Raw genomic sequence first — 27,666 nt, 5'->3', positions numbered from 1 at the left:
CACGGCTGCCTTCCTTTCCTAGCCTCCATCAAGCCTAAGCTATTCTCTGTTTGTCTTTTCTATTGAATCCAACTGCGTTTTCTTTTCTTCCAAAAATCAATACACTAATTTAACTTTTTTTTTTTCTTTTTTGCATTTTACTCATACAACCCCAGAAATTGAATCTCAGTTTTTATCTCCTATTACTCTACCCATTTTTCATCATCAATCATTTTCTGCAATAAGATCCATTATCGGTGTTTCATGGCTTTTGCCCCTCTCATTTGCATCAGTCTAGTACTTTGTTGAAATCCATGTCCTCCTATCACTCATCTTGTTTCCTTTATGTATGCCAATGTGGGTGAAGCTACGATGGTGCACAGCTGAGTTTCGGGTTTAACGAGTTCTTGATAGTCCATACACTTAAATTGATCGAGAAATAAGAGGGAACTATTTTGGCTCAACAGAACCCTAATCTGTCATCCTTAGTGCCAGACTCAATTCATTCTTAACCCGCATCACTATTAGTCATCGACGCCCAAATATTTGGGCTTAAAGTTATTTCCTTTTTTTTTTTTTTTTTATAAACAAAAGAATAATATTTACCTGTTTCGAGTTTGGATGTTTGGTATCTCAGATACGTTTATGATGAACCGATTTAATGCATTTTGGAGAATTTTCTATGTTATTCGATAACAAGTAAATGATCTTATGATTGGAGCACTTTGAAGAAATATTGCAATTCATTTTTATGATTGTTGATTAAATATTATATTAGTGGCTGCATTTGCCCTCACTGATCTGAGAATCTGTATTTTTCATCTACTCACTTTTTTTTTTTCTCTTTCATTTAGAATGCATTTGGAGTGTCATTTTCAGTTGAAACAAACTTTTACAATTAGTTGATTTTCATGGCTTTTGCATTTAGAGTTGATTGATTCGAGTGCGGTAAAATATGTTTGTGGGGCACCAAAGAAAGCTATAAGAAGATGCAGACTTATTTTGAGCTATTGTTATATGGCCAGCATGTGGAAACGAATAATACTTCAATGATTTATAATGTTCATGACAACATAGGTGTGAGTGACTATGATTACTAAATATGAGGCCTAAAATAAGTGTTATTAATTATTTTGCCGATTATTGGGTATTTATTAGAAGAAGTTATCCAACTGGCAGAAGGAGTTACTCAACCATGATAAAAGTTACCTGTTGCAAGGGAGGTTACCAACAGTTATAAGAACAAGGATAGCAATTGCGTAACTGCTGAGAGGTGTGAGCAAGGGGTAGTGCTAGTTCAAGAAAATTCCAGTGTAACTATAAATATGTTTTGTTGTGCAATGTTAGGGGATCACCAACCAATTCAACAATAAAAACATGGACTCTACTAGTCTATCTATTTTTATTTTTATCTGTCTTTTAAATTTTCAAGCCTTATATTTAATTTTTCAAGCTTTGTACTCAACTTTTCAGCAATCAATACAATTTCTGTTACTTTAATTATTCGATCTAAGTGACATTTTGATGAAACTGCATTCAGTCTAGTTAAGTTTCCACAAATGTTTGATAAAAGTCAAAAAAGCACACAGCTATTACACTCAGTATCTGGCACGCTCGCATTTCCTAAGCTTTTAGCCAGTCAAGTTATTTACCAAGCAAATCATTTTTAGCATGCCCAATGAGACCTAGGTCTCATTTCAACATTTGATAGCTTCAGTTTTGCAGGCAATATCATGCCTCCAAAAACTAGAAGCAAAGAAACCACCAAGTCTCAAGACACAGAGAGAAGTCCTACTGCACTTGGTCCAAATGTGCAATTTATGCTCATGATGTGCAGTTTATGCTCATGGTGGAACACTTCGAAAGACTACCATTGCAAGGAAAAGAAGTCCAGATTCCAGATGCAATAGAGGCCTTACTTACCTTACCCCTTAATCCAATCCAGAAGTGGGTGGAACAATTAATAATGCTTTTGATATGGAAAAAATGGCATTAACCATTATGAATGCTTTAATGAAAGGATCAATTTGTGGGTGGAAAAATCTCATTAATAAGATGCATAATTTATTTCTGTAAAATATAATATTCTAATTTCTGTGTTACTTTCTAATAGCCTAAACCTTAAACCCTAAACCTTAGTTCCTAGGTTATAGGAGTCTGATTCAGCGTCTAGGAGTGCCAAGGAAATCAGAGGATAGTCTTTGCCACGAACTCTCAAAGCCAATACTGATAGAGGCCGAGTTCAGACTGAAGAAAGGTATTAGCCACCCCACAAGATAGATGAGCAAGTGGTAGGTGATACACTTGTATTATATAGGTATTTTAAGGCACTTTTATGTTGCATTTCATTACATTTAGGTAGTTAATTGCATAGTTTTTAGTTAGTTTCTTTACTTTTTGATGTATTTTAAGGCACTTTTATGTTGCATTTCATTACATTTAGGTAGTTAATTGCATAGTTTTTAGTTAGTTTCTTTACTTTTTGATATTTTTGGTTGTCTTGGCTTAATTTCTTATTTTTTGTGTTTTATTAAGTGTTTTGGTACAATTTTAAGGCCTAGAAGACATTTAAATAGGTTTGGAAGTCAGAAAATTCAAATTGGACAACTGCACAAAGTACGTGGTCTATGTACTAAGGAATATGGCTAGTGTAACTTGCTACTATAGGAGCCAGATTACATGGCCCATTGTGGGAGATGGGGCGTGAGGCGAAATATCATCCATTAGAATTATATAAAATGCACCAGGTAATGCCCAGGAAAGATGGTGGAGTCACAATGGTCTCACTTAAGTACCACCTCCTTAGACAGCATTTCCTAGACATGCACTTCATACAATCCTAATAGAATCAAACCACTGGTAAGTACCGTCTTCCCATAACACTACCACGGTACTAAGGATTTATGCCACAAAGGCATAGATAGACAGGAGTCGCCACCCGGGTAATAACCGGGACATATTGTGTTTCTTCCGAGGGTCATGGATGGCAACTTACTCCTTGCAGAGTTTCCACAACCGTCATTACCATAGCCCAATGTCTAGGTTCGGGATAGTGGGTACGTAAGGGGAAGGTGTTAGGCACCCCTTACGCCTGGTCTAACCTCGTTAATTCGAGTGCCAGTCCTCTACTAATGTTTCTAGAAGTCTTGTTTATTATTCCTTTATTAAACTCTATCCTAAAAAATGCAATTCTAATCCTACACACGCAAGTAATTCACAAAAAGGGTTGTTGTTTACACACAATTTTCATGCACAAGTAATTCCTATCTATGGGGTTGCTAATTATTTAAATGATATTTACCAGATGACTAAAATTAATTTATTATTGGGAATTTAATTTACAAACAAATTCAATTTCAAATAACCCTATGTTTCTATTTAACCTAATTAATTAATTTTCACCAAGTTACCTTAAGGATAATTGAACTAAGTTAATTATGTACATGTGTAATTTATTCTAATATCACATAAGTCCCAAACAATCACAACCTAATAAAGATTTCTAACATGCAAATTTATTTTACAATTACCAAGTATTAAATTAAATTTATTTTACATGCCAATATTAGTTTAATTTACAAACAAGATTAATTTTAATTTACAAAGTATTTATTTAAATTAATTACATGCAAAAGTCAGTTAAATTAAAAACAAAGTTAATTTTAATTTACCAAATAAAAGTTCTATTATTACTACAGTTTCATGCCAATGGTTATTCAAGAAGTCTTAGAGCTACTTAATCGTTGGTAAATGCAATGCCATTGGGGCAAGCTACCCTTAAAAAAGGGTCTTCTCTTCTAGTATGGCAATGATATCCCTGGCTTACTCCCGTTTAGCTCCATATAAGCTCCACGCAAATGCCCTCTTTGGTACTTACCTTAGGGCTACTTACCAATTTTGTTTGTAATAAAAAATAAAGAAACTAAAGAAAATAAAAGAAATAAAGAAAAATATTAATAACAATTTACATTGGATTCTAACTCTAGTCTCCTAAAGGGTTAAGATTCCTAATTAATTACAACTACCTAATGGTCTAAGTCTTCTAAAATTATCCAAACACTTCATAACACTTCTTGAATTAAAAGAACACAGAAAATAGATCAAATATCAATTAAAACCTAAGAAAATACAAGAACATGCATAAATATACAATTTTTAAATTCTGGCAGATTAACAGTAGCAAGAAATTCGATTTTTTAAAAATAGTTAAACATGCCTAAAAATCATAAAAAAATTACAGAAGATAGCCTACATATCATACAATAACATAAAATTTATAAATCAAACAAAACCCTAGCCGAATGATCTACATAAATCGTAACTCTTCTAAGTGACAGAATCGTACTACTTTTTTGTAAAATTCATAACTCATTAACCACAAAAGATATGAATGCAAAACCAATTGGAAAAGATTCATAAGATTCTGAAGTTAATTTTAGACACTAGATTTGCACAAAAATATTAAGGAACAAGGGAGATATGGGCTCCACAAGTCGGATATCCTGCAAATCAGATTTTACAGGAACCCTAATTTCAAACAGCCATAACTTACAAAATATTAAAGCTTTTTTAGTGATTCTTGAGCCTAAAATTAATGGAATTTCGTGTAGAATATGAATATAATTTTTACAAATTTTTTACAGATTTAGAAAATAAAGAAAAATAATAAAAATACGAGAGACAGAAACTAAACATGTGCAGAGTTGTGTATCCCCTCAAATTAAACATGATTACATGATCTATATGAACATATAAAATAAATTGAAGACAAATAGCATAGAATTAAAATATTGCGTGGCATAGATCTTGAAAAGAAAACAATAAAAACTGACCTTCCAGAAATCTTGTATGAAAATCTTCTTGAAGAAAAAAAATAATAAGGAAGAACTCAAAGAGTCTTAAATATCTCTAAATTTCTTATAACTCTGAATTTTCTCTATCTCTCTCCTCCTTTCATCCTCCCTTCTTCTCTTCTCTAGTAGGGTATTTATAGGGTTTTGGGAGAGAGGTGTGATAGGATTTGGAGTCTTAGGATGATAAAGTTTAGATGACTTAAACAACTACAATTGCAGAGTTCGAATAAGACTGGGATATGGGTGAGGTGTTTCAACCAATAGGAAGACAGGAAAAAATGGAAGGCACCAATAGGGAATGAGGAAGAGGTGTGGTAGGATTTGGAGTCTTAGGGTGATAAAGTTTATATGACTTAAACAACTGCGATTGCAGAATTCGAATAAGACTGGGATATGGGTGAGGTGTTTCAACCAATAGGAAGACAGGAAAAAATGGAAAGCACCAATAGGGAGTGAGGAAGAGAGTGGGGCCAAGGAGGAGAGAGATATTTTGTTATTTTAATTTTTAGAAAATAATTAAATGGGTCCCATTTAAAATTTCTAACTAGGCTTTCTTAGGCCCATGGAGCCCAATTAAACTTAATTAGATCCATTTAAAAAATTACCCATATTAAATTTAAACAAAATAAAATTTTATTTAAATTTAATTAAATTAATTTTCCCAAAACTTTATTATTATTTTTATTTTTTCAAGATCATGCCACGAAATTAATAATTCAGCTCAATGCCTCCAATTACATCTTACAGTCATATAATTTTTCATCATCGGGTTTCCCACGGCCTCAATGCACATACTCATCACAAAATAAGGGTCTACAGTTTGCCTCCCACTTTGGCGAAAGTTGAAATCAATGCGAAAGCATTGCTCAAGTTTCACAAAGTGAAACTCGAATTTTTAATAAATATGAAACATAGGATAAGAGGAACAAGAATATCTTTCTCGCTCGAAATACACTAAATAAAGAGACTAGATACGGTCTCATAACAAGAATAATCGTGTCATGTGAAAAATGAGTGTATCTTGCTCTGCCGATACACTCTGCGCCATGAGACTAGCTACGGTCTCATAATGTGATAATCGTGTCATGTGAAAATTGAGTGCATCTTGCTCTATCGATACACTCGTGTCATGAGACTAGCTATGGTCTCATGACAATGGCAATTGTGTGATTTGAAATGTTGTGGATTCGTATTTAGGACCGCAGCCTAAACTACCTACGTATCCCCTCATTATCCCGAGGAAGAATCACCCACTCGTAGTTCGACACTTGAAACCGTGGTGATGCATGTTCTTCTACGCCTTACACACCTACAGTGACATGTTGATGCGTGTTCTTCACGCCTTACACAACTATGCCATATGCCCTAAACAACGTCTAAGGACTTACCAAAAAAAAATCTGTCATGAAATGTTGTGGGTTCGTATTTAGGACCGCGGTCCTAAACTACCTACGTATCCCCCTCGCTATCCTAAGGAAGAATCAGACCCCCTCGTAGTTCGACAATTAAAACTGTGGTGATGCATGTTATTCTACGCCTTACACACCCACAGGTGACATGTTGATGCATGTTCTTCTATGCCTTACACAACTATGTCATGCGCCCTAAACAACGTCTAAGGACTTACCAAAAAATATCTAATTCATGATTTGAAAAATTAGGATGACTAGGTCTCATAACTCTTTTTGTGATTTTTGTGCTTCTTGTATGCTACTTCCTATCATGGGCATGCTGATTTTGCTAGAGATTCTAAAAAAACTGAGTCCTCTGAGGGACCTCTTTTTACAAAAACTTTCTTTTAGCCTCTAAGTTTTTTAGAAGAATTGTTCACCAAAAAAGACTCCCTTAAGGTCACAATACAATTTCTCTCTGATTTTTCTTTTTCTTCTCTCCCCCCATGGTTTCTGCCTTGACTCATTTCTCTTCCATGAACTCCATTCTTTGTGCCCTAACTTTTGCCTGAAATGTCCTTTCGGATTTTCATCTCAGCGAGCTTGCTCTAACTTTTGCCTAAGTGGCCCTTCCGGGTTTTCCACCTAGCAAGCTCCCTTTTTTTTTCTTTTTTTTTTCTTTTTTTTGAAATTAGACAATTACCAGGACATTCATATCAAGCATCTATCTTGTCACGCTCAGAAGACATAGATTAAATCAAAACAACGCAGTTCAATTACTTAATCATTTGATGTATCCCTCAAGACACAAACATTCACGATCATAATTAAATAAAACCCATTCCTAGTCAATGCAATAAAAATTTCTTTATTTATTCAGGTACACCATTACTCCCTCTTACATTTAGTTTTGCTAAATTTCTAACCTTTCAAAGTTAGAAATAAGCTTTATAACCTGTCGAATGGCCTTTTTAGGTTTTCCATCCAAATCTTCTCTCATCTCTCCTTTTGCCTAGACTGACTTTTGCAGGTCTTCAATCTAGCATTTTTTTTTCTTTTCTTTTCTTTTTTTTTTTTTTTTTTTTTCTTTGACCCTTACTTTTGCCTAGACCGTCTTTTGTAAGTTTACAGCCTAGCGGGCCTATCTCACACAAAGTACCGTTTGAGCTTGTCTAAGTTGACTGGTTCTTGAAATTCATTCCCATCCGTGTCCGATATTCTTACAAAGACCTCCCGACAAGATCTTTTGACTATGTATGGACCATCCCAGTTTGGCTTAAACTTTCCTCTTGGATCAAAAGGGATGGGCCGAGCTTGTTTCAAGACCATGTCTCCCTCTTTGATCTTTCTTGGCTTCACCTTCTTATTAAAGGCTCTTGCTATCTTCCTTTGATAAGCCTGCATATGACACAAGGCTCGCATCCTCTTCTCATCAATCAAAGCTAGTTCTTCATATCTTTTCTGGGCCCACTCATTTTCCGGAATCTTAGCTTCTAATATCACTCTCAAGGATTTGACCTCTAGCTCAATGGGTAGCACTGCTTCAGTCCCATACACTAAAGAGAATGGAGTTGCCCCTGTGGATGTTCTTGTAGTAGTGCGATAACCCCAAAGAGCATAAGGGAGTTTCTCAGGCCAATCCTTATAGGTTTCAACCATTTTTCTCAGAATGGTTTTCACATTCTTATTTGCTGCTTCTACTGCTCCATTAGTCTGCGGCCTGTATGGGGAGGACTTGTGATGCTTAATCTTGAATTCGGTAATTAATTCTAAGAAATCACCTTTGAACTGGCTGCCGTTATCTGATACTATCTCATGGGGTACCCCAAACCTGCAAATCAAGTTCTTTCGAACAAACTTACTTATCTGCTTGGCCCCTACTACTTTATAAGATTCAGCTTCAACCCACTTGGTGAAATAGTCAATTGCCACAATGATAAATCTATGGCCATTAAAAGCCGTGGGAGAAATCTTCCCAATAATGTCTATGCCCCATATTGAGAATGGCCACGGTGAAGTCATACATCAGAGTTCATCGGACGGTAGGTGATTCAAATTCCCATGGATTTGGCACTCATGACATTTTTTCACAAATTTAGCGCAGTCAGTATCCATGGTAGACCAGTAATAGCCCAATCTTAAAATTTTTCCCGCTAATACCCTTCCGTTCATGTGAGGACCACACACTCCTGCATGTACTTCCTCCATTATCTGCTCATCGCTTTTTGTCACACACAAGAGCAATAGTCCTTCAAGAACCTTTTGTAGAGTTGCCCTCACCAAAGTGAATCGAGTGGCTAATCTACGAATTGTAGCTCTATCCCTACTATTGGCTGACTGTGGGTATTCTCTTACCTCTAAATATCTTCTTATGTCCTCATACCATTTCATCTCATCTTCTAGATCTAAATGTGCTATTATTAACCCTTCATAGCATGGGATTCTACTCCTCATCAGGATAACTGGCTGGGTCAACTTCTGATCACCCTTCTCCCATAAGGATGCCAACGTGGCTAGAGCATCAGCCATCTGGTTCTGAGCTCTAGGCATGTGCTTCATTGTCACTTCCTCAAAGCTAAATAATAGTTTCTTAGCATACTCCAGGTATGGCCTCAACTTTTCTTCTTTCAATTCCCATTCACCTTTAATATGGGAAACTACTAGCATTGAATCTCCAAACACCTCAACTTTTTTAGCCCCAACAGCTATTAATGCCTCTAGGCCACAAATGCAAGCCTCATATTCTGCAATATTATTAGTGGTTGGGAAACATAGCCTTTTTGACATTAACAATTGTTCTCCATTCGGTGCTTCCAAAACTACCCCTATACCGGCTCCGCTCTTATTCATAGCCCCATCAAAGTACATTTTCCATGGCTGGACCTCTACTAGCTTGAGACTCTCATCCGGGAAGGCTGTTTCGACTTCTTCCTCTTCATTAACTGGATTTTCGGAAAGAAATTCGGCCACTACACGTCCTTTGATGGTTTTTCGAGTCTCATACACAATATCAAATTCGCATGAGGGACCAACCATTTGGCCAATTTTCCAACTAGCGTCGGTACTTCAAATAGGTACTTTAAAGGATCCATCCGGGATACTACAATAACTCGATGGGTCTGAAAGTAGTGCCTTAACTTCTTAGTTGCCCATACTACAGCTAGACAGGTTTTTTCTATTAGTGAATAATTCTCCTCATAAGCAAGGAGTTTCTTACTGATGTAATAGATGGCTCTCTCCAGATTCTCTACTTCTTGTACCAACATTGCCCCCAGGGCCATGTTTTCCACTGATAGGTAGAGGATTAGAGGGATGTTAGGGATGGGTGGTGACAAAATTGGTGGATTGCTCAGGTACTGCTTTATCTTTTCAAATGCCTCTTGACATTGCTCATTCCACACCACTGGCTGATTCTTTCTTAGTAGCTTAAAAATTGGTTCCACAGGTAGTTGTGAGCCTAGCTATGAACCTACTGATGTAATCAGTAATTTTCCTAAGAAACCTCTAATCTCTTTTTCTCGTTTCTGGCTGGCATCTCCTGGATTGCCTTCACCTTATCTGGGTCAACCTCAATCCCTTTTCTACTGATCATATGCCCTAACAGCTTGCCTGAAGTGACCCCAAACACACACTTGCTAGGGTTCAGTCTCAATTTATACTTGATGACCCTCTGAAAGAACTTCTCTAATGCCTCAAAATGTCTCTCCCTAGTTGGGGATTTTACTACCATGTCATCCACATATACTTCAACTTCTTTGTGCATCATGTCATGAAATAACATAGTAGCCATTCTCTGATAAGTCGCACCAGCATTTTTTAGCCCAAAAGGCATGACCTTATAACAATAAGTTCTCCATTCAGTGATAAAAGCTGTCTTTGCTTTATCTATCAAATCCATAAGGATCTGATTATATCCCGAAAAACCATCCATGAAGGAGTACATGGCCATGCAAGCAGCACTGTCAATAAGCACATCGATGTGAGGCAATGGGAAATCATCCTTAGGAGTAGCCTTATTCAGGTCCCTATAATCTACACACATCCGAACTCGCCCATCCTTCTTGGGGACTGGCACAATGTTGGCTAACCACTCGGGATACTCAATTACTTCAATGAAATCAACCTCAATGAGCTTTTTCACCTCTTGAGCTATCTTTTCTTCCCATTCCGGCCTAAGGCGACGCTTCTTTTGTTTTACTGGCCTCATGTTAGGGTCTGTGGGGATCTTGTGTTGCACTATGTCTCGATCAATTCCTGGCATATCTTTATAAGACCAGGCAAATGCTTCTTGGTACTTTATTAATAAGGCTATAAATTTATCTCTTTCTTTTTGGGTTAAATCTTCAGCTAACTTAATGTCTTTAGGATCATCTGGTGTACCCAAATTAATAGAGATTGATTTTAATGCATTAACAGAAACAGATTCTAAATGATTATGAATGCCATGCGTGTAGCCATTAGGATGAACATCAAACAAGTAAGCAAAAGGACTAGTCATATTATTTATTTTTGCCTCAAAATTGTCATCAAGTACATCAGAAATAACAATATCAGTATCACTACTGTGAGCATTACAAAAGACAGACTCAAACTTAGGGGTGTAGGTCCAAGTGCTTGGCTTCCATGTAGACCTTAACTTGATAGCATTGACCTCTTGTTCTAATTCCTCAACATGCGGCAGCTCCTGGTCATCAGTCCATGCAATTGCACCCTCCCTGATAAACTTGGTGGGCTTGAGTCCCTCTTCATCTTCAGTTGGCTGATAGCCCAGCCCATATCTAGTGATCTGCCCCTTTATTTCTGGAAAAGTCACTAAGCCATTAGCTCTTTTTCCCAAACCAATCCCAGAAAAAACTTCATCTCTTTCATCATAGTGGCCACCCTAGGGTCCATCCACTCCATAGATCCCAAAGAACTTGGAAACTGGACAATAGTGGTACCGAACCATCCACTTGCAAAGATAGCTACTTCCCCATCTCTTTCGGCATTGATGTGAGTACACCATCTTGGTGTGGGATCTTGATCTTTTGGTGGAGTGTAGAGGGGACTCCACCTAAGGGATGGAACCAGATTCTACCCAACAGTAAGGAGAATGTCATGGGGATGTCTAGCACAGTGAACTCAACTTCAGTCTCTATAGGCCCCACCTTAACCATAGTCTTGAATACCCCTATCACGTTTCTCTTTGAATCATCATAGGCCCTGATAACTAGATCAGAACCAGTTAGTTCAGACATAGAAATTCCTAACTTTGGCAAAATCTTCAGAGGGCATACATTGATGGCTGACCCATCATCTATCATCACACAAGGCACTTTCCACCCTCCAACCTCGCGGTCACGCACAGAGCCCTACTATGGTTTCTCCTCACCGGGAGATCATGATCGAGAAAGTAATATGACCCCATCTTCTATAAGCACAACTTTGGCAATCTCTTCCGGAGTTATCTCGTGGAGACCTTGAGTACACTCGGGGCCTTGGTCAAGGCGGTTCGTGTTTTTCTCGATGCCAATAGCAATTCCTGCATCTACACTAGCCCGAGTCCTCTTCAATTGCCTAAGGAACCGATCATCCTCTTCATCTGTGTTCTCTTCACCAACACCTTGGCTTTCCCTCTCACGTTGTCCTTCTCCATGGGTGGATCAGATAATATCTACCACTCTTGGTCATGTGGCTCACTCTACTATTTTCCTCTCATACGAGTCAACCCAAACATCTAACAAACCTTCCTCATCACCGAACTATCCCAAATATCAATTGCCATTACAGATCGAGGTTCATCAAGCTTTTGGATAGGTTGGATAAGATTGAGAATTTGGTCGATCAATTGAGGTGGTGGAAATCATGTAAAGTCCTCGTGGAGGTGGAACATTATGGTTGGGCATTGGGTTGGTGCGTGTGTTGGGTCGATTTTCTGGTCACTATTTTCTTAGCATCGATCAGTCCCGAACTTCATGTTTTAGCCGAAAAACATCTATCGTTGTCATGGCCATGAGTTTGATGGAATTGGCAATATAGGTTAGCATTGTAATTGGGTGGCGTGGGTTTGGTGGTGGTCTAGGTGCCAAGGGTTGGAGGAGAACTCGAGCTTTGAGTCGCTCGAAGACTTTAGATAGAGGTTGGTTGAATTGAGAGAACTTTCTAGGGGTGCGGGACACGGTTTGAACCTCAATGACTTTGTTTCCCCAGTAATGTTGCCACCTGACCGTATCCTCCCCTCTTGGGCTGATAACTATTCTTTTCAATGTTCAATACATCCTCCACTAATACCCCAGCAAAATATAGCTGTTCAAAGGTAGGCAATGGATAATAAAAAAGATTCTCATAATAACTAGGTCGCAGACTTTTCACTACCAATCGCACTTGATCCTTTTCAAAGTGCCTATTGGTCATCTTCATGGCCTTTTCCTCCATCTCAATAGATACTCTGAAAAGGTTTCATTTGGTTTTTGCCTAGTGGTCTCTAAGTCTCTCAGGGTAACATCTAAAGCTGTATTATAGGAGTATTGTTGCACAAATCTCCTAACTAGCTCTTCCCAATCTTTTCTCACAGTGGCTTCTAGCCCATGATACCATGAAGATGCAACCCCTTCTAGTGACATAGAAAAGAACTGAGTGACTTGGTTCTTAGTCAAACCAGTTGTTTTCATGACTATAAGATAGGACCTGAGGTGGGTTTTTGGATCACCAGTACCATCGAATTTAGCCAAATCAGGCATCTTGAATTTTTCAGGTAGATTTCCATCCAACTGGATGTCAAAGTCATCTGCATCTAACAGCCCCATTCCAGTAAATTCAGCTTGCTTTTTCACACTGGCCTGAAGTTTTTCCATCATCTCAGTAACAACTCTAATCTCCTCACTTGTCCCCTTTTCTTTCTTTTTGGCCTTGTCTTGGAGATAATCTTCTTCATCCCACACATCATCAAAGGCTTTCTTTTTATTAGTCTCTTCTTCAGGCCTTTTCACCTGAACATCACTAGGCCCACCCATCTCTAACTTCTTCTCAAAGTTGGCCATGATTTTTCCTTCAAGTTCAGCCATCTTGGCATTCAAAGCTTCTTCAAGCATCTGTCTAAACATGACCTTAGTGTCTTCCATTTTAGCTTGTGCAGGTGTAACTCTTACTAATCTCTTTCCCTCCCTAACCCAAGTGACCTGATTAGAAGTCTTCTTGATGTGTTCTAAAGCTATGTTTACTACAAGAGAAAAAAAAAATACAAGGTTTTAACATCTTATGCTATGTACAAATGCAATGCATGAATGCATGAATATGCACTTTCATTTTTACCTTTGCCTTTACAAAGCCAAAACCGAACCGTACTAATACGACCAAAACTGAACCAAAACCGAACTGTATAAACCGAACTAAAATTGGACCAAAGACTAAATGATAAACCGAAAAGAATGTCTCCGTAATCTGAATCTTCGCCCCTTATACCTTCAACTCTCACGCATGTGGTAAGAAAAATTCTATCCTAGGCTATGGTACACTGGACACACCAACAGGGGGTGGTCCAGGACGATCCTTCCCTCACAAACAAAGGATTTATATCCTTAAAGTTTAACCATAAGTAAGCATCCTCTTGCTTAACATAGGTTTTGAAATGGACTTAGGCCTATACACACATTGGGCCTATGCATAGGCCTAGGTTCATTTCAACTACCACTAGAACTTATGGTTTGAACAGTAAGGATATGAATCCAGCACAACAAAAATCTATGGGGTATCTAGGGTTAAAATCTATGGCTCATGGGCTTCATCGGGTAGGAAAAGGGTCACCCATGCGAGAGCTTGTCCATTAAGCACAACGGCCGGAGCTGTGGCTCTTTTATATACTCAAAGGTACAGGCATGGGGTGCTAGCATTCACCAATTCGTCATAGCTCGAGTAGAACCATGGTCTCCTTGGCTAGTACTAACGGGGCTAAAAGGGTAAGGGTGATCCGTGTGATAGTGTAGTGCAATGCAAAAAGTTTAACAGAGGAATAATATTAGACTAATAGAAACATGTTGGAGTAACTATCCATTTAATCCCCAGTGGAGTCGCCAAACTGTGGGAGGTGGGGCGTGAGGCGAAATATCATCCATTAGAATTATATAAAATGCACCAGGTAATGCCCAGGAAAGATGGTGGAGTCACAATGGTCTCACTTAAGTACCACCTCCTTAGACAAAGATTTCCTAGACATGCACTTCATACAATCCTAATAGAATCAAACCACCGGTAAGTACCGTCTTCCCATAACACTACCACGGATTAAGGATTTATGCCACAAAGGCATAGATAGACAGGAGTCGCCACCCGGGTAATAACCGGGACATATTCAGTGTTTCTTCCGAGGGTCATGGATGGCAACTTACTCCTTGCAGAGTTTCCACAACCGTCATTACCATAGCCCAATGTCTAGGTTCGGGATAGTGGGTACGTAAGGGGAAGGTGTTAGGCACCCCTTACGCCTGGTCTAACCTCGTTAATTCGAGTGCCAGTCCTCTACTAATGTTTCTAGAAGTCTTGTTTATTATTCCTTTATTAAACTTTATCCTAAAAAATGCAATTCTAATCCTACACACGCAAGTAATTCACAAAAAGGGTTGTTGTTTACACACAATTTTCATGCACAAGTAATTCCTATCTATGGGGTTGCTAATTATTTAAATGATATTTACCAGATGACTAAAATTAATTTATTATTGGGAATTTAATTTACAAACAAATTCAATTTCAAATAACCCTATGTTTCTATTTAACCTAATTAATTAATTTTCACCAAGTTACCTTAAGGATAATTGAACTAAGTTAATTATGTACATGTGTAATTTATTCTAATATCACATAAGTCCCAAACAATCACAACCTAATAAAGATTTCTAACATGCAAATTTATTTTACAATTACCAAGTATTAAATTAAATTTATTTTACATGCCAATATTAGTTTAATTTACAAACAAGATTAATTTTAATTTACAAAGTATTTATTTAAATTAATTACATGCAAAAGTCAGTTAAATTAAAAACAAAGTTAATTTTAATTTACCAAATAAAAGTTCTATTATTACTACAGTTTCATGCCAATGGTTATTCAAGAAGTCTTAGAGCTACTTAACTGTTGGTAAATGCAGTTGCCATTGGGGCAAGCTACCCTTAAAAAAGGGTCTTCTCTTCTAGTATGGCAATGATATCCCTGGCTTACTCCCGTTTAGCTCCATATAAGCTCCACGCAAATGCCCTCTTTGGTACTTACCTTAGGGCTACTTACCAATTTTGTTTGTAATAAAAAATAAAGAAACTAAAGAAAATAAAAGAAATAAAGAAAAATATTAATAACAATTTACATTGGATTCTAACTCTAGTCTCCTAAAGGGTTAAGATTCCTAATTAATTACAACTACCTAATGGTCTAAGTCTTCTAAAATTATCCAAACACTTCATAACACTTCTTGAATTAAAAGAACACAGAAAATAGATCAAATATCAATTAAAACCTAAGAAAATACAAGAACATGCATAAATATACAATTTTTAAATTCTGGCAGATTAACAGTAGCAAGAAATTCGATTTTTTAAAAATAGTTAAACATGCCTAAAAATCATAAAAAAATTACAGAAGATAGCCTACATATCATACAATAACATAAAATTTATAAATCAAACAAAACCCTAGCCGAATGATCTACATAAATCGTAACTCTTCTAAGTGACAGAATCGTACTACTTTTTTGTAAAATTCATAACTCATTAACCACAAAAGATATGAATGCAAAACCAATTGGAAAAGATTCATAAGATTCTGAAGTTAATTTTAGACACTAGATTTGCACAAAAATATTAAGGAACAAGGGAGATATGGGCTCCACAAGTCGGATATCCTGCAAATCAGATTTTACAGGAACCCTAATTTCAAACAGCCATAACTTACAAAATATTAAAGCTTTTTTAGTGATTCTTGAGCCTAAAATTAATGGAATTTCGTGTAGAATATGAATATAATTTTTACAAATTTTTTACAGATTTAGAAAATAAAGAAAAATAATAAAAATACGAGAGACAGAAACTAAACATGTGCAGAGTTGTGTATCCCCTCAAATTAAACATGATTACATGATCTATATGAACATATAAAATAAATTGAAGACAAATAGCATAGAATTAAAATATTGCGTGGCATAGATCTTGAAAAGAAAACAATAAAAACTGACCTTCCAGAAACCTTGTATGAAAATCTTCTTGAAGAAAAAAAATAATAAGGAAGAACTCAAAGAGTCTTAAATATCTCTAAATTTCTTATAACTCTGAATTTTCTCTATCTCTCTCCTCCTTTCATCCTCCCTTCTTCTCTTCTCTAGTAGGGTATTTATAGGGTTTTGGGAGAGAGGTGTGATAGGATTTGGAGTCTTAGGATGATAAAGTTTAGATGACTTAAACAACTACAATTGCAGAGTTCGAATAAGACTGGGATATGGGTGAGGTGTTTCAACCAATAGGAAGACAGGAAAAAATGGAAGGCACCAATAGGGAATGAGGAAGAGGTGTGGTAGGATTTGGAGTCTTAGGGTGATAAAGTTTATATGACTTAAACAACTGCGATTGCAGAATTCGAATAAGACTGGGATATGGGTGAGGTGTTTCAACCAATAGGAAGACAGGAAAAAATGGAAAGCACCAATAGGGAGTGAGGAAGAGAGTGGGGCCAAGGAGGAGAGAGATATTTTGTTATTTTAATTTTTAGAAAATAATTAAATGGGTCCCATTTAAAATTTCTAACTAGGCTTTCTTAGGCCCATGGAGCCCAATTAAACTTAATTAGATCCATTTAAAAAACTACCCATATTAAATTTAAACAAAATAAAATTTTATTTAAATTTAATTAAATTAATTTTCCCAAAACTTTATTATTATTTTTATTTTTTCAAGATCATGCCACGAAATTAATAATTCAGCTCAATGCCTCCAATTACATCTTACAGTCATATAATTTTTCATCATCGGGTTTCCCACGGCCTCAATGCACATACTCATCACAAAATAAGGGTCTACACCCATGTACTAGGACTTGTGTACCTGCTTAACCCATGTGTAACTTTCTGTTAAACCTAAAATTTGAAGTTTCAAGGTAGTTTAAAGACTTACACAGCTTGCCCTATGTAGTACCACACGCCCTGTGTAAAATGCACTAGAAAAGTTACTTGCTCGACTCTAACTCTATTTCGCACAACCTGAATAGACTTCTAAGGCTTTTAGAACTCTGAAACAAGGCTTTTTTTTTTATGCCAAATATAAATATAAAAGACAGAAACAAGCCAGGGATGGCTATTTTTACTTCACAACCTTAGTTTTTCAGCAATTTGGAGAGATTCACACCAAGGCTCTAGGAAATGATTCACAGCTGAAGTTCCAAAAGTTCAAGGCTGTATATCTTTATTCTAGGTTCCTTAGTTTTATTTCTTCAGTTGTTATGTTCATTTACTTTATTTTTTTTTATGATGATTGTTAAACTCACCATGAGTGAGTAGTTTTCTTAATTCTAGGATTAGGGATGTAGCACATTCAATTTTTGTTATGGATCTACATTAACTTTATCTAATAAATTTCAATTTTTTTTTTATTCAATCTTCTATGTTCTTAATGCATACTATGTGTTGGTACCCATCTAGTCATGATATAAGATATTAATTAAAGGACTTAAAGGTGAAGGTTAATATTAGAAAATCAGGATTTTGAACCTAAAAGTTTCTGATCTAGAGATAGGATGACATTCTCTGTGGAGTTCCATAATTAATTAAAAAAATTAAAGGTTTTAATTAAGAGTGATTGCCATGAAAGTAGGGTTCATGTTAATTAGAATATACCTTAGGTGCTTTGAGAGAGGATTTAAGATATCTTAGGATTAATTTTTATCAAAGAAACAATTTTTCAATTTATCGAATAGGAGAGAATAGATTTGTAATAGATTGATGTGTGAACCCCTAATTTTGAAATTGCTTTCATTAATTGATTTCTTAATTTTATTTTATTGCTTTGCTTTCATTACTCTCATTAGTTTTAGTTAATTTTAGTTTTAATTCTCATCATCATTACATTTGATAGTCTAGATAGTTAAAATCTACCGTTTAGTCCGGTACTTACAAATTTCTCGTGGGAACAATACTCTATTCATTACTTTATTACCCATTCACGATCCGTGCAGTTGTAGGGGTTAACCTTACAATAAGTTTTTGGCACTGTTGCTGAGGAATTTTATTGAAATTAGACAATAGGCAATATAGCTAATTTAGATATTTGCTATATTTAATTTTTATTAGATATTTCATTTTGTTTCCTTTTATTTCTTTTTTAGACTTTTGTTTAGTTTATGACCAGAACTAAATAGAAATAAGAGATACTTAAATTGGATCCCGAAATAGACAGAACTCTAACAGCCATCAAAAAGGGAAAGAAGCAATAGGAAGCTGAAACTTTAACCATGGTAGCAAACAACAAGCCAAAACCCTTGAGGGACTATGGAGCCTAAGTATCCAAGTATTCCAACTGAGTGTCACTAAGCCTATAGTTGAGGCCAATAATTTTGAACTTAAACTAGCATGGCTCCAGATGGTTTAACAGACTCAATTTGGAGGATCACCTACAGAAGATTCACATTATCACCTCCAATGCTTTCTTGCTCTATGCGACACATTCAAGATGAATGGTGTTTTAGAAAATGCCATTAAACTCAGAGCATTCCCATTCTCTTTAAAAGACAAAGTAAGAAAGTGTTTACTTTCTTAATCTGTAGAATCATTTACTAACTGGGCTGATTCTTCACAGACCCTTTTAGCAAGATACTTTCCACCTGTGAAGATTGCTAAATTGAGAACAGAGCTAAACATCTTTAGGCAAAAAGACAATGAATCACTCTACGATGCATGGAAAAGATACAAGGACCTATAGAGGGAGTGCTCGCACTATGGCATTGAGGACTGGCTCCTAATTCAGAACTTTTACAATGGTTTACTACCATTCATAAGAAGCACAATAGATTCAATAGCTAGTAGAGATATAAAGGAGAAAACAACCACTGAAGCTCTTGAACTTCTGGAGGGAGTTGCATATCACAACTTTGAATGATCAAACAAAAGAGGAGACATGAGGAGAATAACTGAAATTCTAGAACTAGATGCCCTCAGTATGATCAATGCTCAATTTGTTCAGCTTTTAAAAAGGCTTAATAAAATGCAAGCCAATGCAATAGGGATAAGCAACCATGTCCGTGACCATTGTGGGGGAGGCCACCTAAGCTCAAAATGCAGTAACTTTAGTGAGCCATCCATAGAACAGATGAACTATGTGAATAATAGTGGGAACTTCAGCCATAGTTAACAATCCTTATTCTAGCACATATAACCTTGGATGGAGGAATCACCTTAATTTCTCATAGTCAAATTCACAGAACCAGCAGAACCAACCCATCAATAGACAACAAGGATATAGACCAGCACCACTAGGTTTTTAGAACAGAGGACAGAATATAGCTCAACCACCACTATTCCCTCAACCACAATAGTTTGAACCTAAGATGACTATCGAATTCATGATGAAAAGCTTCTTAGTAGTTCAACAGTAGTAGAATGAGATGATCAAACAGCTCACTTCTAGAATGGACCAATTGGCTTCTCACAAAAAATGCTTGAGAATCAAATTACTCAGCAAGCTAGTTCTTTAAGCAAAGCCATTTGTAAATTGCCTAGTCAACTAGAGATGAACCCAAAGGAATAATGTAAGGCAGTTAACTTGAGGAGTAGTAGAACTTTAGAGGACTAACAACCAGAAGGAAAGTAAGAGATAATAAAAGAAACTTTTGGTGAATCTGAAAACCAACTAAAGGGTGAACACAAAGAAACTGATAAAGATAAGGAGGAGAAAGAGGAAAAGAAGAAAGAGCTACCAAAGCCTTATCAACCACCATTGCCTTTTCCTTAAAGGTTTTAGAAAGCTAAACTGGACAAGCAGTTTATAAAGTTTTTAGAAGTTTTGTAGAAACTTTACATAAACATTTCTGTGACACCCCTTACCCGTCTACAGTATAGCCGAGCAAGATATGCCACACAGCATACCGGAACACCATATTTTATTTCAATCATTTTTATTCTTCCTTAATTTATTTCTTCATGGATATGAAGTGCAATTTGTGACATTTAACTCATTTAATTCATTTATTAAAATTATAAATTCATTTGGGGTTTCGAAAATTTTATAAAAAATCCGGCGGAGTACCGGCTAAAAATGAATAAAATAGTTCTTCGGAACCTGTGAAAAAAACTTCCAATAATTTTCAATCATTCTCAAACTCCATTTGTATCACATCAATTTACAATAATTTCTTAACAATTCCTCCATTTGTCATCCATTCATTTCACATCATCATCATGCTCAAATCATAAATAAATTCTCATATGTTATTTATAAACACAAATTTACAAATACTTACATTAATACAAAATTATATTACATTGGTTTCAAATATACATGATAAAATAAGAGTTTAATTACAAAACTTACAAAAATCACAAAATACAAAATGGGACCTAGTGTCCTACCAATGCACTGTAGCCTGTGAGGTGACACGAACACTATGCAGAACGGTGAACAGCCTTACCCAGTCTGTGATCTACTGGGCTCTCTGTCGAAATCTTCAGTACCTACGCATTACAAAAGCGACGTGCTAAGCATAAAGCTTAGTGGTGCCAATAATACAAGAAAATATAATATGCAAATAAAAATAATAATTTCCTGGTTATTATGTTTATAAAAAAAATAAATAATTACTAACTTATTGTTTAGTCGCAGGCTAATTACATTTTATGATGTTAACTTCTTCATGCATTTTGTTAATTATTTTCTTGATGATTTTGAGCTTCTCTATTTTATTGTAATCATTCTTGATCTCTATCTTGATTTTTAAATTCCTTAATTTCTTTAATAATCAATTCAATTGCGATTATACTTTTCCATGCCCAAGTAACCTATACAAATTGAGCTGACTGGATAAACGGGTAAACTAGCACTGGGTACCAGATACCTCGGGCTGTCACACCATCGGTCACAATGTGTCTCCCGGTGTGCAAACAGAATGGCTAATAAGCCATAAAAGCAATAAGGCATAAAGCCAAGTATAACATCATAATCAGTATAGCCAAAGGCTATCATCACAGAATGGCAATGAAGCCATACATCATACGCAGTACTGCTATCAGAACCCTATTGGCATGTCAACCTATCCAAACCAATTACATTAGGCCTACTAGGGCATATTATAAAGTCATTTCTTGAATATTTGTACTTTATATGTAATATTACTATTCATTTCATTAGTCAACTAAAATATTGACTTTTTCATAGATAATAGGTATATCGGTTCAAATATCACCAACATACCACATTTTGCATTCCAAAGTTGTTGGCATTGGTTGCCAATACCATTTCTAAGCTTAGTGCTAGTTGTTCAAAATTTTTAGATTTCAAGCCTTGTGTTTACTGTTCCATTGGTCATTTTTATAGTTGGAATTTGGCAAAGTTGTCAACATGAAAGTTGTTCCTTATTGTGTCTAGTTACATTTCTTTTTTTGAATCACTCCATTTGGAGTTTTGTAACTCAAGTTATGGCCTAAACACTATAACTGGCCGAATTACAATCTTTCCAAATTTTTCTGAGTAGAACCAATTCTGCAGGTTTTGTACACTGATTGCAGTAAGATTTTGAACATGTTATGATCAAAATTTGAGTTTGGTTTCTTCATGAAAGTTGTAGGTTCATATCTTAGCTATCTACTGGTAAAATTTCATGTCAATTGGACCTTTCTACTCTGAGTTATGACCAAATGAATAAACAATGTTCATTTGGTCATTTTGCCCAGGCAGAATACAAGTCACCCGGATTAGGGCAATTTTTAGGTCAACTTGGTTTGGTTTTCTGGGCAGGATTTTCTTCACCAAAGTTGTGCCATTATTTGTCTAGTTTCATGTTCAATTGGCCTTGCACCAATTGGACCTATAAAACTCCAAGCTTGCCAAAACCTTTCTTTTTCCTCTTCAAATTGCTGTCCAAGGCTTGCTCTAGTGGTAAGGGAAATTTTTTGTGAAGAGAGTGTGAGGTTTTATGGTGATTTTTCAAGAGAATTTCTAGTGAGAAGTTTGGAATAACAATGGTAAAAGGAGAGAAAAGGGAGAAACGGCTGAAGAAGAAGATGAATGGCAGAATTTGTGTTCATTTTTTTCCCATTTTATCTCTTTTTAATTGGCTTGTTGAGTTGTGATTGGTGGAGGCCTTCTTAATGACATCATGTGATGTCATATTTCCCATTTAATTCATTTTTCTTTTTCTTTTCTTTTCTACTCATTTTCAATTCATTTTTAACAATATTTATTCAAATTTTATGTCATAATAATTATTTACTTAACTGGACAAGTCGGCTAAAAATCACCTCTGAAGGCGAAATGACCAAAATGCCCTCCGTTTGGCTTAACATACTAAAATTGTCTGTACCGATTAAAAAAATTTTCTAAGCATTTTCTTGGCATTCTAATGCCATAGAAACCTCAATGACTCTTCCCTGGAGTCCCAAAAATTATTTTATAAATTTTCTCCTGGGTCTAGGGCTCCTAGTTGCGAGGACCACAACTTCCCACTGGGTTACCCATCGCTAGGGCACCGGCTCAATTAACTTGGTTGTATTTTATTTTTAAAATTTTTTCTAAATTTTTCTTATTAATATTTGTGTTAATTATGGCTCCTCACTTTAGTCTAAATATTTTTCCAAACGTTCTAACTGTTTGGACAGACACCGGTCACTGGAACAGTAGAATGTACGGAATGGATACAGTGAGGGTGTTACAACTCTTCCCCTCTAATTTAAATTTCGTCCTTGAAATTTACCTGACTTAAGTAATCGTGGAGTTGCTACCTCCTTGTTTCTTCACTTCCTTGTATCGCCTCATCAATGTCTGGGTTTGGCTCCTCCTGAGCTTCCATAGCATATACTTGTGGTGCCACCCTGACTTCGGGCCTTTCAACTGTCTCAGAAACAATCCTCTGTGAAATGTTAGCCATCTCTGCTCTACTCGATCTTTCACCCCTTTGAACTGTAGGGGCAGGTCTATCAACTTGTACCGGAGTTATTGAACCACTCCTGTAACAACCTAAAAATTTAAAAATAATAATAATAAATAAATAAATATAAGTTTGGACCTAATTGTAAAATCCTAAAAAGTTAGGGGACTAATAGTGTAATTAGAAGTTAAAAAAAAAAGACAGAAACCCAAAAACGCAGCAGACCCCCCCCTCCCCAGCTCCCTTCTCTTTCTCCCCAACTCTCCCTCCTCCCTCCCATTTTCTTCTTGCCGGCAAGGGACCGGCTGCCAGTGACCACCCTAGCAGCTTCAGCGTGACCGGGCAACCACCAGGGACGGGAAACGATGACGAAAGATGGCTGCGGCTATAAAAACTGAAGAGAGAGAGAGAACGACGGCGAGGACCATCCAAAGCCATTTCCGGCCATCTCCGACGACAGGAAGACGAGGGACGCCGGCAGCAAGCTTCTAGTAGCACTGGGTTCCTCGTATAACCAAGACTTGTCAGTTTTAATGGGGTTTTCCGGCAAGAAACGAAGAGAGAGAAAGAGGAGAGAGAAAGTGATGTAAGTGGCTTTCCGGTCACTTTTCTGGCGATCCGACCGTCGAATCAAAAATCCGAGGCCACCAATGGACTCAGGACGACGAGATCTTCAAGATAGGACTAGTCCCGCTCCGATCGGACACCGTTTGAAAAAGGCGATAATCGGACGGTCCAGATCGCTTGGTGAGATTTTCAAACTTTTTCGATTTCTAAAATTTAAAAAATTTGGACTTAATTTAGGTGTGATCGGATCGAGGATAGCTCACCGGCGTCGGGACCGCATTTTCAACCAGATCCGACTGCCCAACGGCCCGTCTTAGAATGTGGTCAATATTATAATCAATCCTAGCATTTTCAGACATTCTGGACGCGTTCCAGGTGTCAGAATTGGCATAGGTAAAGCCGAACTCCAAGTTATTCATTTTCGGCTAATATCGATTTAGAATAAAATTCATAAAATATTCTTGGATGATCGAAAAATTATAATTCCTTTTGCAATAGCCTTATAATATGATTAAGGACCGCGGGGCAAAATTTTAGAATTTTTAGAGCTCATTTGGGTAGTTTTTGCAAAAGGACTAGTTATAGGGACTAAAACGTAATTTTTCAAGTTTATGACTATTGTCTGATTTGGAGGGCCCAGGAGGGGCCATGTGATGTTGATGAGATGTGATTGTGGAAATTTAGAATTTAGAAGTGTTATTTGAATCTTTTTGCAGGTTCGGTAAGTTCCAGGTATAGAGAAAACTCTGTCGGATTTTCGGCATGAATTAGGCTGTCTGTTGCCTCTTTAGAGTTTTTTTTTACTTAGTACTAATAAATTTATAATTTAATTATTAGGTGATCGAGATCAGCTATTTTTCTGCATCCAGCAGCCACAATAGTCATCGGTGTACTGTGAGTAAAATATTAATTTTAATTGTAATTTCGATATTATTATATGTTCAAGCATGCCCATGCATCACTTATAAATATATATTTATGTAGTTAAACACTAGGCACGTTTTATATTGCATTCAAAATTGTTAAAGTGCCATAGATATTGTTGTGGTAATTTAGAGCAGTGTGCGTGAGTTAACGTGCGTGTGGTATGGTGTTGGCTATGGACAGGATGGGTAGACACGGCTTGAGATCTTCGCTAGGACTCGGTCTTTCGGGGTAGACACGGCTTGAGTTCTTCGCTGGGACCCCGATTTGGTTTATTAAGCGAAAGTCTGGCTTGAGTTCTTCGCTGACACAGGTTGGATTAAATAGAGCTGTATAGGGTATCAGCTCCCATATATTTATGATTTGACATTACTGGGTGTGTGAGTGCTCCAAATTACATTTTTGCTGTTATGATGTGAAAATATTGCTAATGTTTCATTTCACTCTATAGGGTGCATTAGCTTTAGATAGTTATAGAGATTATGGTTAAAATTAATATTTTACTCTCTGAGTCGAACGCTCACTCCTGTTCACCATATTTTTCTAGGCTACCTCTCAAGTTATGAAAAGATTACTTAATTGTATTATTATTCTCCAAATTTGTAATTTAGGACTCCCATGTGCTAGCAGTAGCATTAAGCCTATCAGGGACTGCATGAATTTAAGTTTTCGTATTAATAAATGAAAAATTTTTTTTTATGAGTTTTAAATGGTTGTAAATGAGGTAACAGGGTTGAGCTAGGCTCCCCTAATTTTAGTTTCTGATAATTACTGGGTTAAGTTGGCCCAAAATACAATTATAACAGTTTAATTTAAATTATTTTATATGCATATTGGGCCTAAATTGTGGGCCTAGTCATGGGTTTGAGAATAGTAAGGCTTACTACGGGCCTCGGGGGCTTTATGCTGGCCCAGGTCCTAGTGCCGGTCCGGCCCATAGATTGGGTCGTGACAACTTCTTTGAGGGAAATCTCTTATGAAATAATCCGTAGCCCCACACTTGAAACACTCTCCAGTTAACAGTCGATACTCCCCTCCGTGTCTCCTACCACAGTGCATACATTCAGGCACTGGGGCTGATCCCCCTGTTATTGTGCTCGGGGAGCTAGCTATAGATATTTCAATCTAGCCTCTCTGGCCCTGTGTCTGATCTTGTGAACCAGAACCTTTAAACTTCTTGCTATCAGTAGGTATACTTGACTGCCCTAGTCCAAATTCCCTCTTACGCTGCCTATCTTTCCTATTCTGTTCACTTACTCTGACCTTTTCCACTTTTAGTGCAACTTCAACTAATTTTGTGAAGTTCGTAATCCCCAAGGTAGTAATCATTATTTTAATATTGTCATTGAGCCCTTCTTCAAACCTTCTACACCTTTCTGCTTCAGTGGGGACTATCTCCCTTCCGTAGCGGCTTAGTCTGACAAACTCCTCATACTCCGCTACTGATAGCTGCCTCTACCTCAAACTAATAAACTCTCTTCTCTTGTCTTCCAGGTACACACTTCCCAGATACTTCTTCTTAAATTCAACAAGGAAGAAATCCCAAGTTATTAACTCTGGTCGGACCTCACTAGATACAGTGTCCCACCACTGATAGGCATCATCTTAAAGTAGGGACACAGCACCCTCCAAGTTCTGCTCTGGGGTGCAATGCAGTTGCTTCAACACCCTTATGGTGCTGTCTAGCCAATTCTCAGCTACCACCGAGTCATCTTCTTTCTTACCAATGAAGTCCACAGCCCCAAATTTTCTCAGTTTTTCCAGATAGGATTTCTACTGTGGAGGTGGTGGTGGTGGCATAACCCTAGCCATCTGTCTGAAGAATTTAGCCATTTGCTGAAACATAGTCGGCGGAGGCTGTGTAGGCACTGCTGGTGCCGGTGGAACAGGTTCTCCCTGGCCCCCAGTCTCAGCTGCAGGTGGAGCAAGACTCTCCACTTACTCATCTAGTGCTCTTTGTGATGTGGGGTCTATATCCTAATCAAAATAAGAAAGACAAACAGATCTGCATTAGTGTCACCTTGACTCTTACAAATGCAATACATGGTATGGACTCGATCTAGACCCAGAAATGCCTAAACCATGCTCTGATACCACTAAATGTAACACCCCTTACCCGTCTACAGTGTAGCCGAGCAAGATATGCCAAATAGTATACCAGAATATCATATTTTTTTTTCAATCATTTTTATTCTTCCTTAATTTATTTCTTCATGGATATGAAGTGCAATTTGTGAAATTTAACTCATATAATTCATTTATTGAAATTATAAATTCATTTGGAGTTCCGAAAATTTTATAGAAAATCCGGGGGAGTACCGACTAAAAATGGATAAAACAGTTTTTCGGAACCTGTGAAAAACACTTCCAATAATTTCTAATCATTCTCAAACTCCATTTATATCACATCAATTTAAAACAATTTCTTAACAATTCTTTCATTTGTCATCCATTCATTTCACATCATTATCATGCTCAAATCATAAATAAATTCTCATATGTTATTTATAAACACAAATTTACAAATACTTACATTAATACAAAATTATATTACATAGGCTTCAAATATACATGATAAAGTAAGAGTTTAATTACAAAACTTACAAAAATCACAAAATATTAAATGGGACCTAGTGTCCTACTAATGCACTGTAGCCTGTGAGGTGACACGGACACTATGCAGAACTGTGAATGGCCTTACCCAGTCTGTGATCTACTGGACTCTCTATTAGTAGTATGCCCTATAGCATATCATTTAGTATGTATCTTGTACATATTTTTATTAATAAAAGGCATTTCCACTTTTCCGTTTACATAATATATTTATGTGTAATAGAAAAGGTCCATTGATATTTTGTTAGAAA

The 27,666-nt window shown here is 36.7% G+C and overlaps 2 protein-coding genes across 2 annotated transcripts; both read right to left on the bottom strand.

Annotated features, from left to right (window-relative positions):
- Window positions 1-8,248: 8,248 nt before the first annotated feature.
- Window positions 8,249-9,259, bottom strand: LOC131179477 (uncharacterized). Its single transcript, XM_058146333.1, has one exon. The coding sequence runs from the start codon at window positions 9,257-9,259 to the stop codon at window positions 8,249-8,251; it is 1,011 nt and encodes a 336-aa protein (XP_058002316.1).
- Window positions 9,260-9,716: 457 nt separating this feature from the next.
- Window positions 9,717-11,526, bottom strand: LOC131179476 (uncharacterized). The gene is made up of 4 exons (XM_058146332.1): window positions 11,224-11,526; window positions 10,875-11,105; window positions 10,067-10,517; window positions 9,717-9,832 (listed from the first exon to the last, which is right to left on the bottom strand). The coding sequence occupies exons 1-4, from the start codon at window positions 11,524-11,526 to the stop codon at window positions 9,717-9,719; spliced, it is 1,101 nt and encodes a 366-aa protein (XP_058002315.1).
- Window positions 11,527-27,666: the final 16,140 nt, after the last annotated feature.

This window comes from Hevea brasiliensis, chromosome 4 (genome assembly GCF_030052815.1).
Source record: "Hevea brasiliensis isolate MT/VB/25A 57/8 chromosome 4, ASM3005281v1, whole genome shotgun sequence".
In the NCBI taxonomy this organism is placed as follows: Eukaryota; Viridiplantae; Streptophyta; class Magnoliopsida; order Malpighiales; family Euphorbiaceae; genus Hevea; species Hevea brasiliensis.
This window is presented reverse-complemented; position numbering and strand designations above follow the sequence as displayed.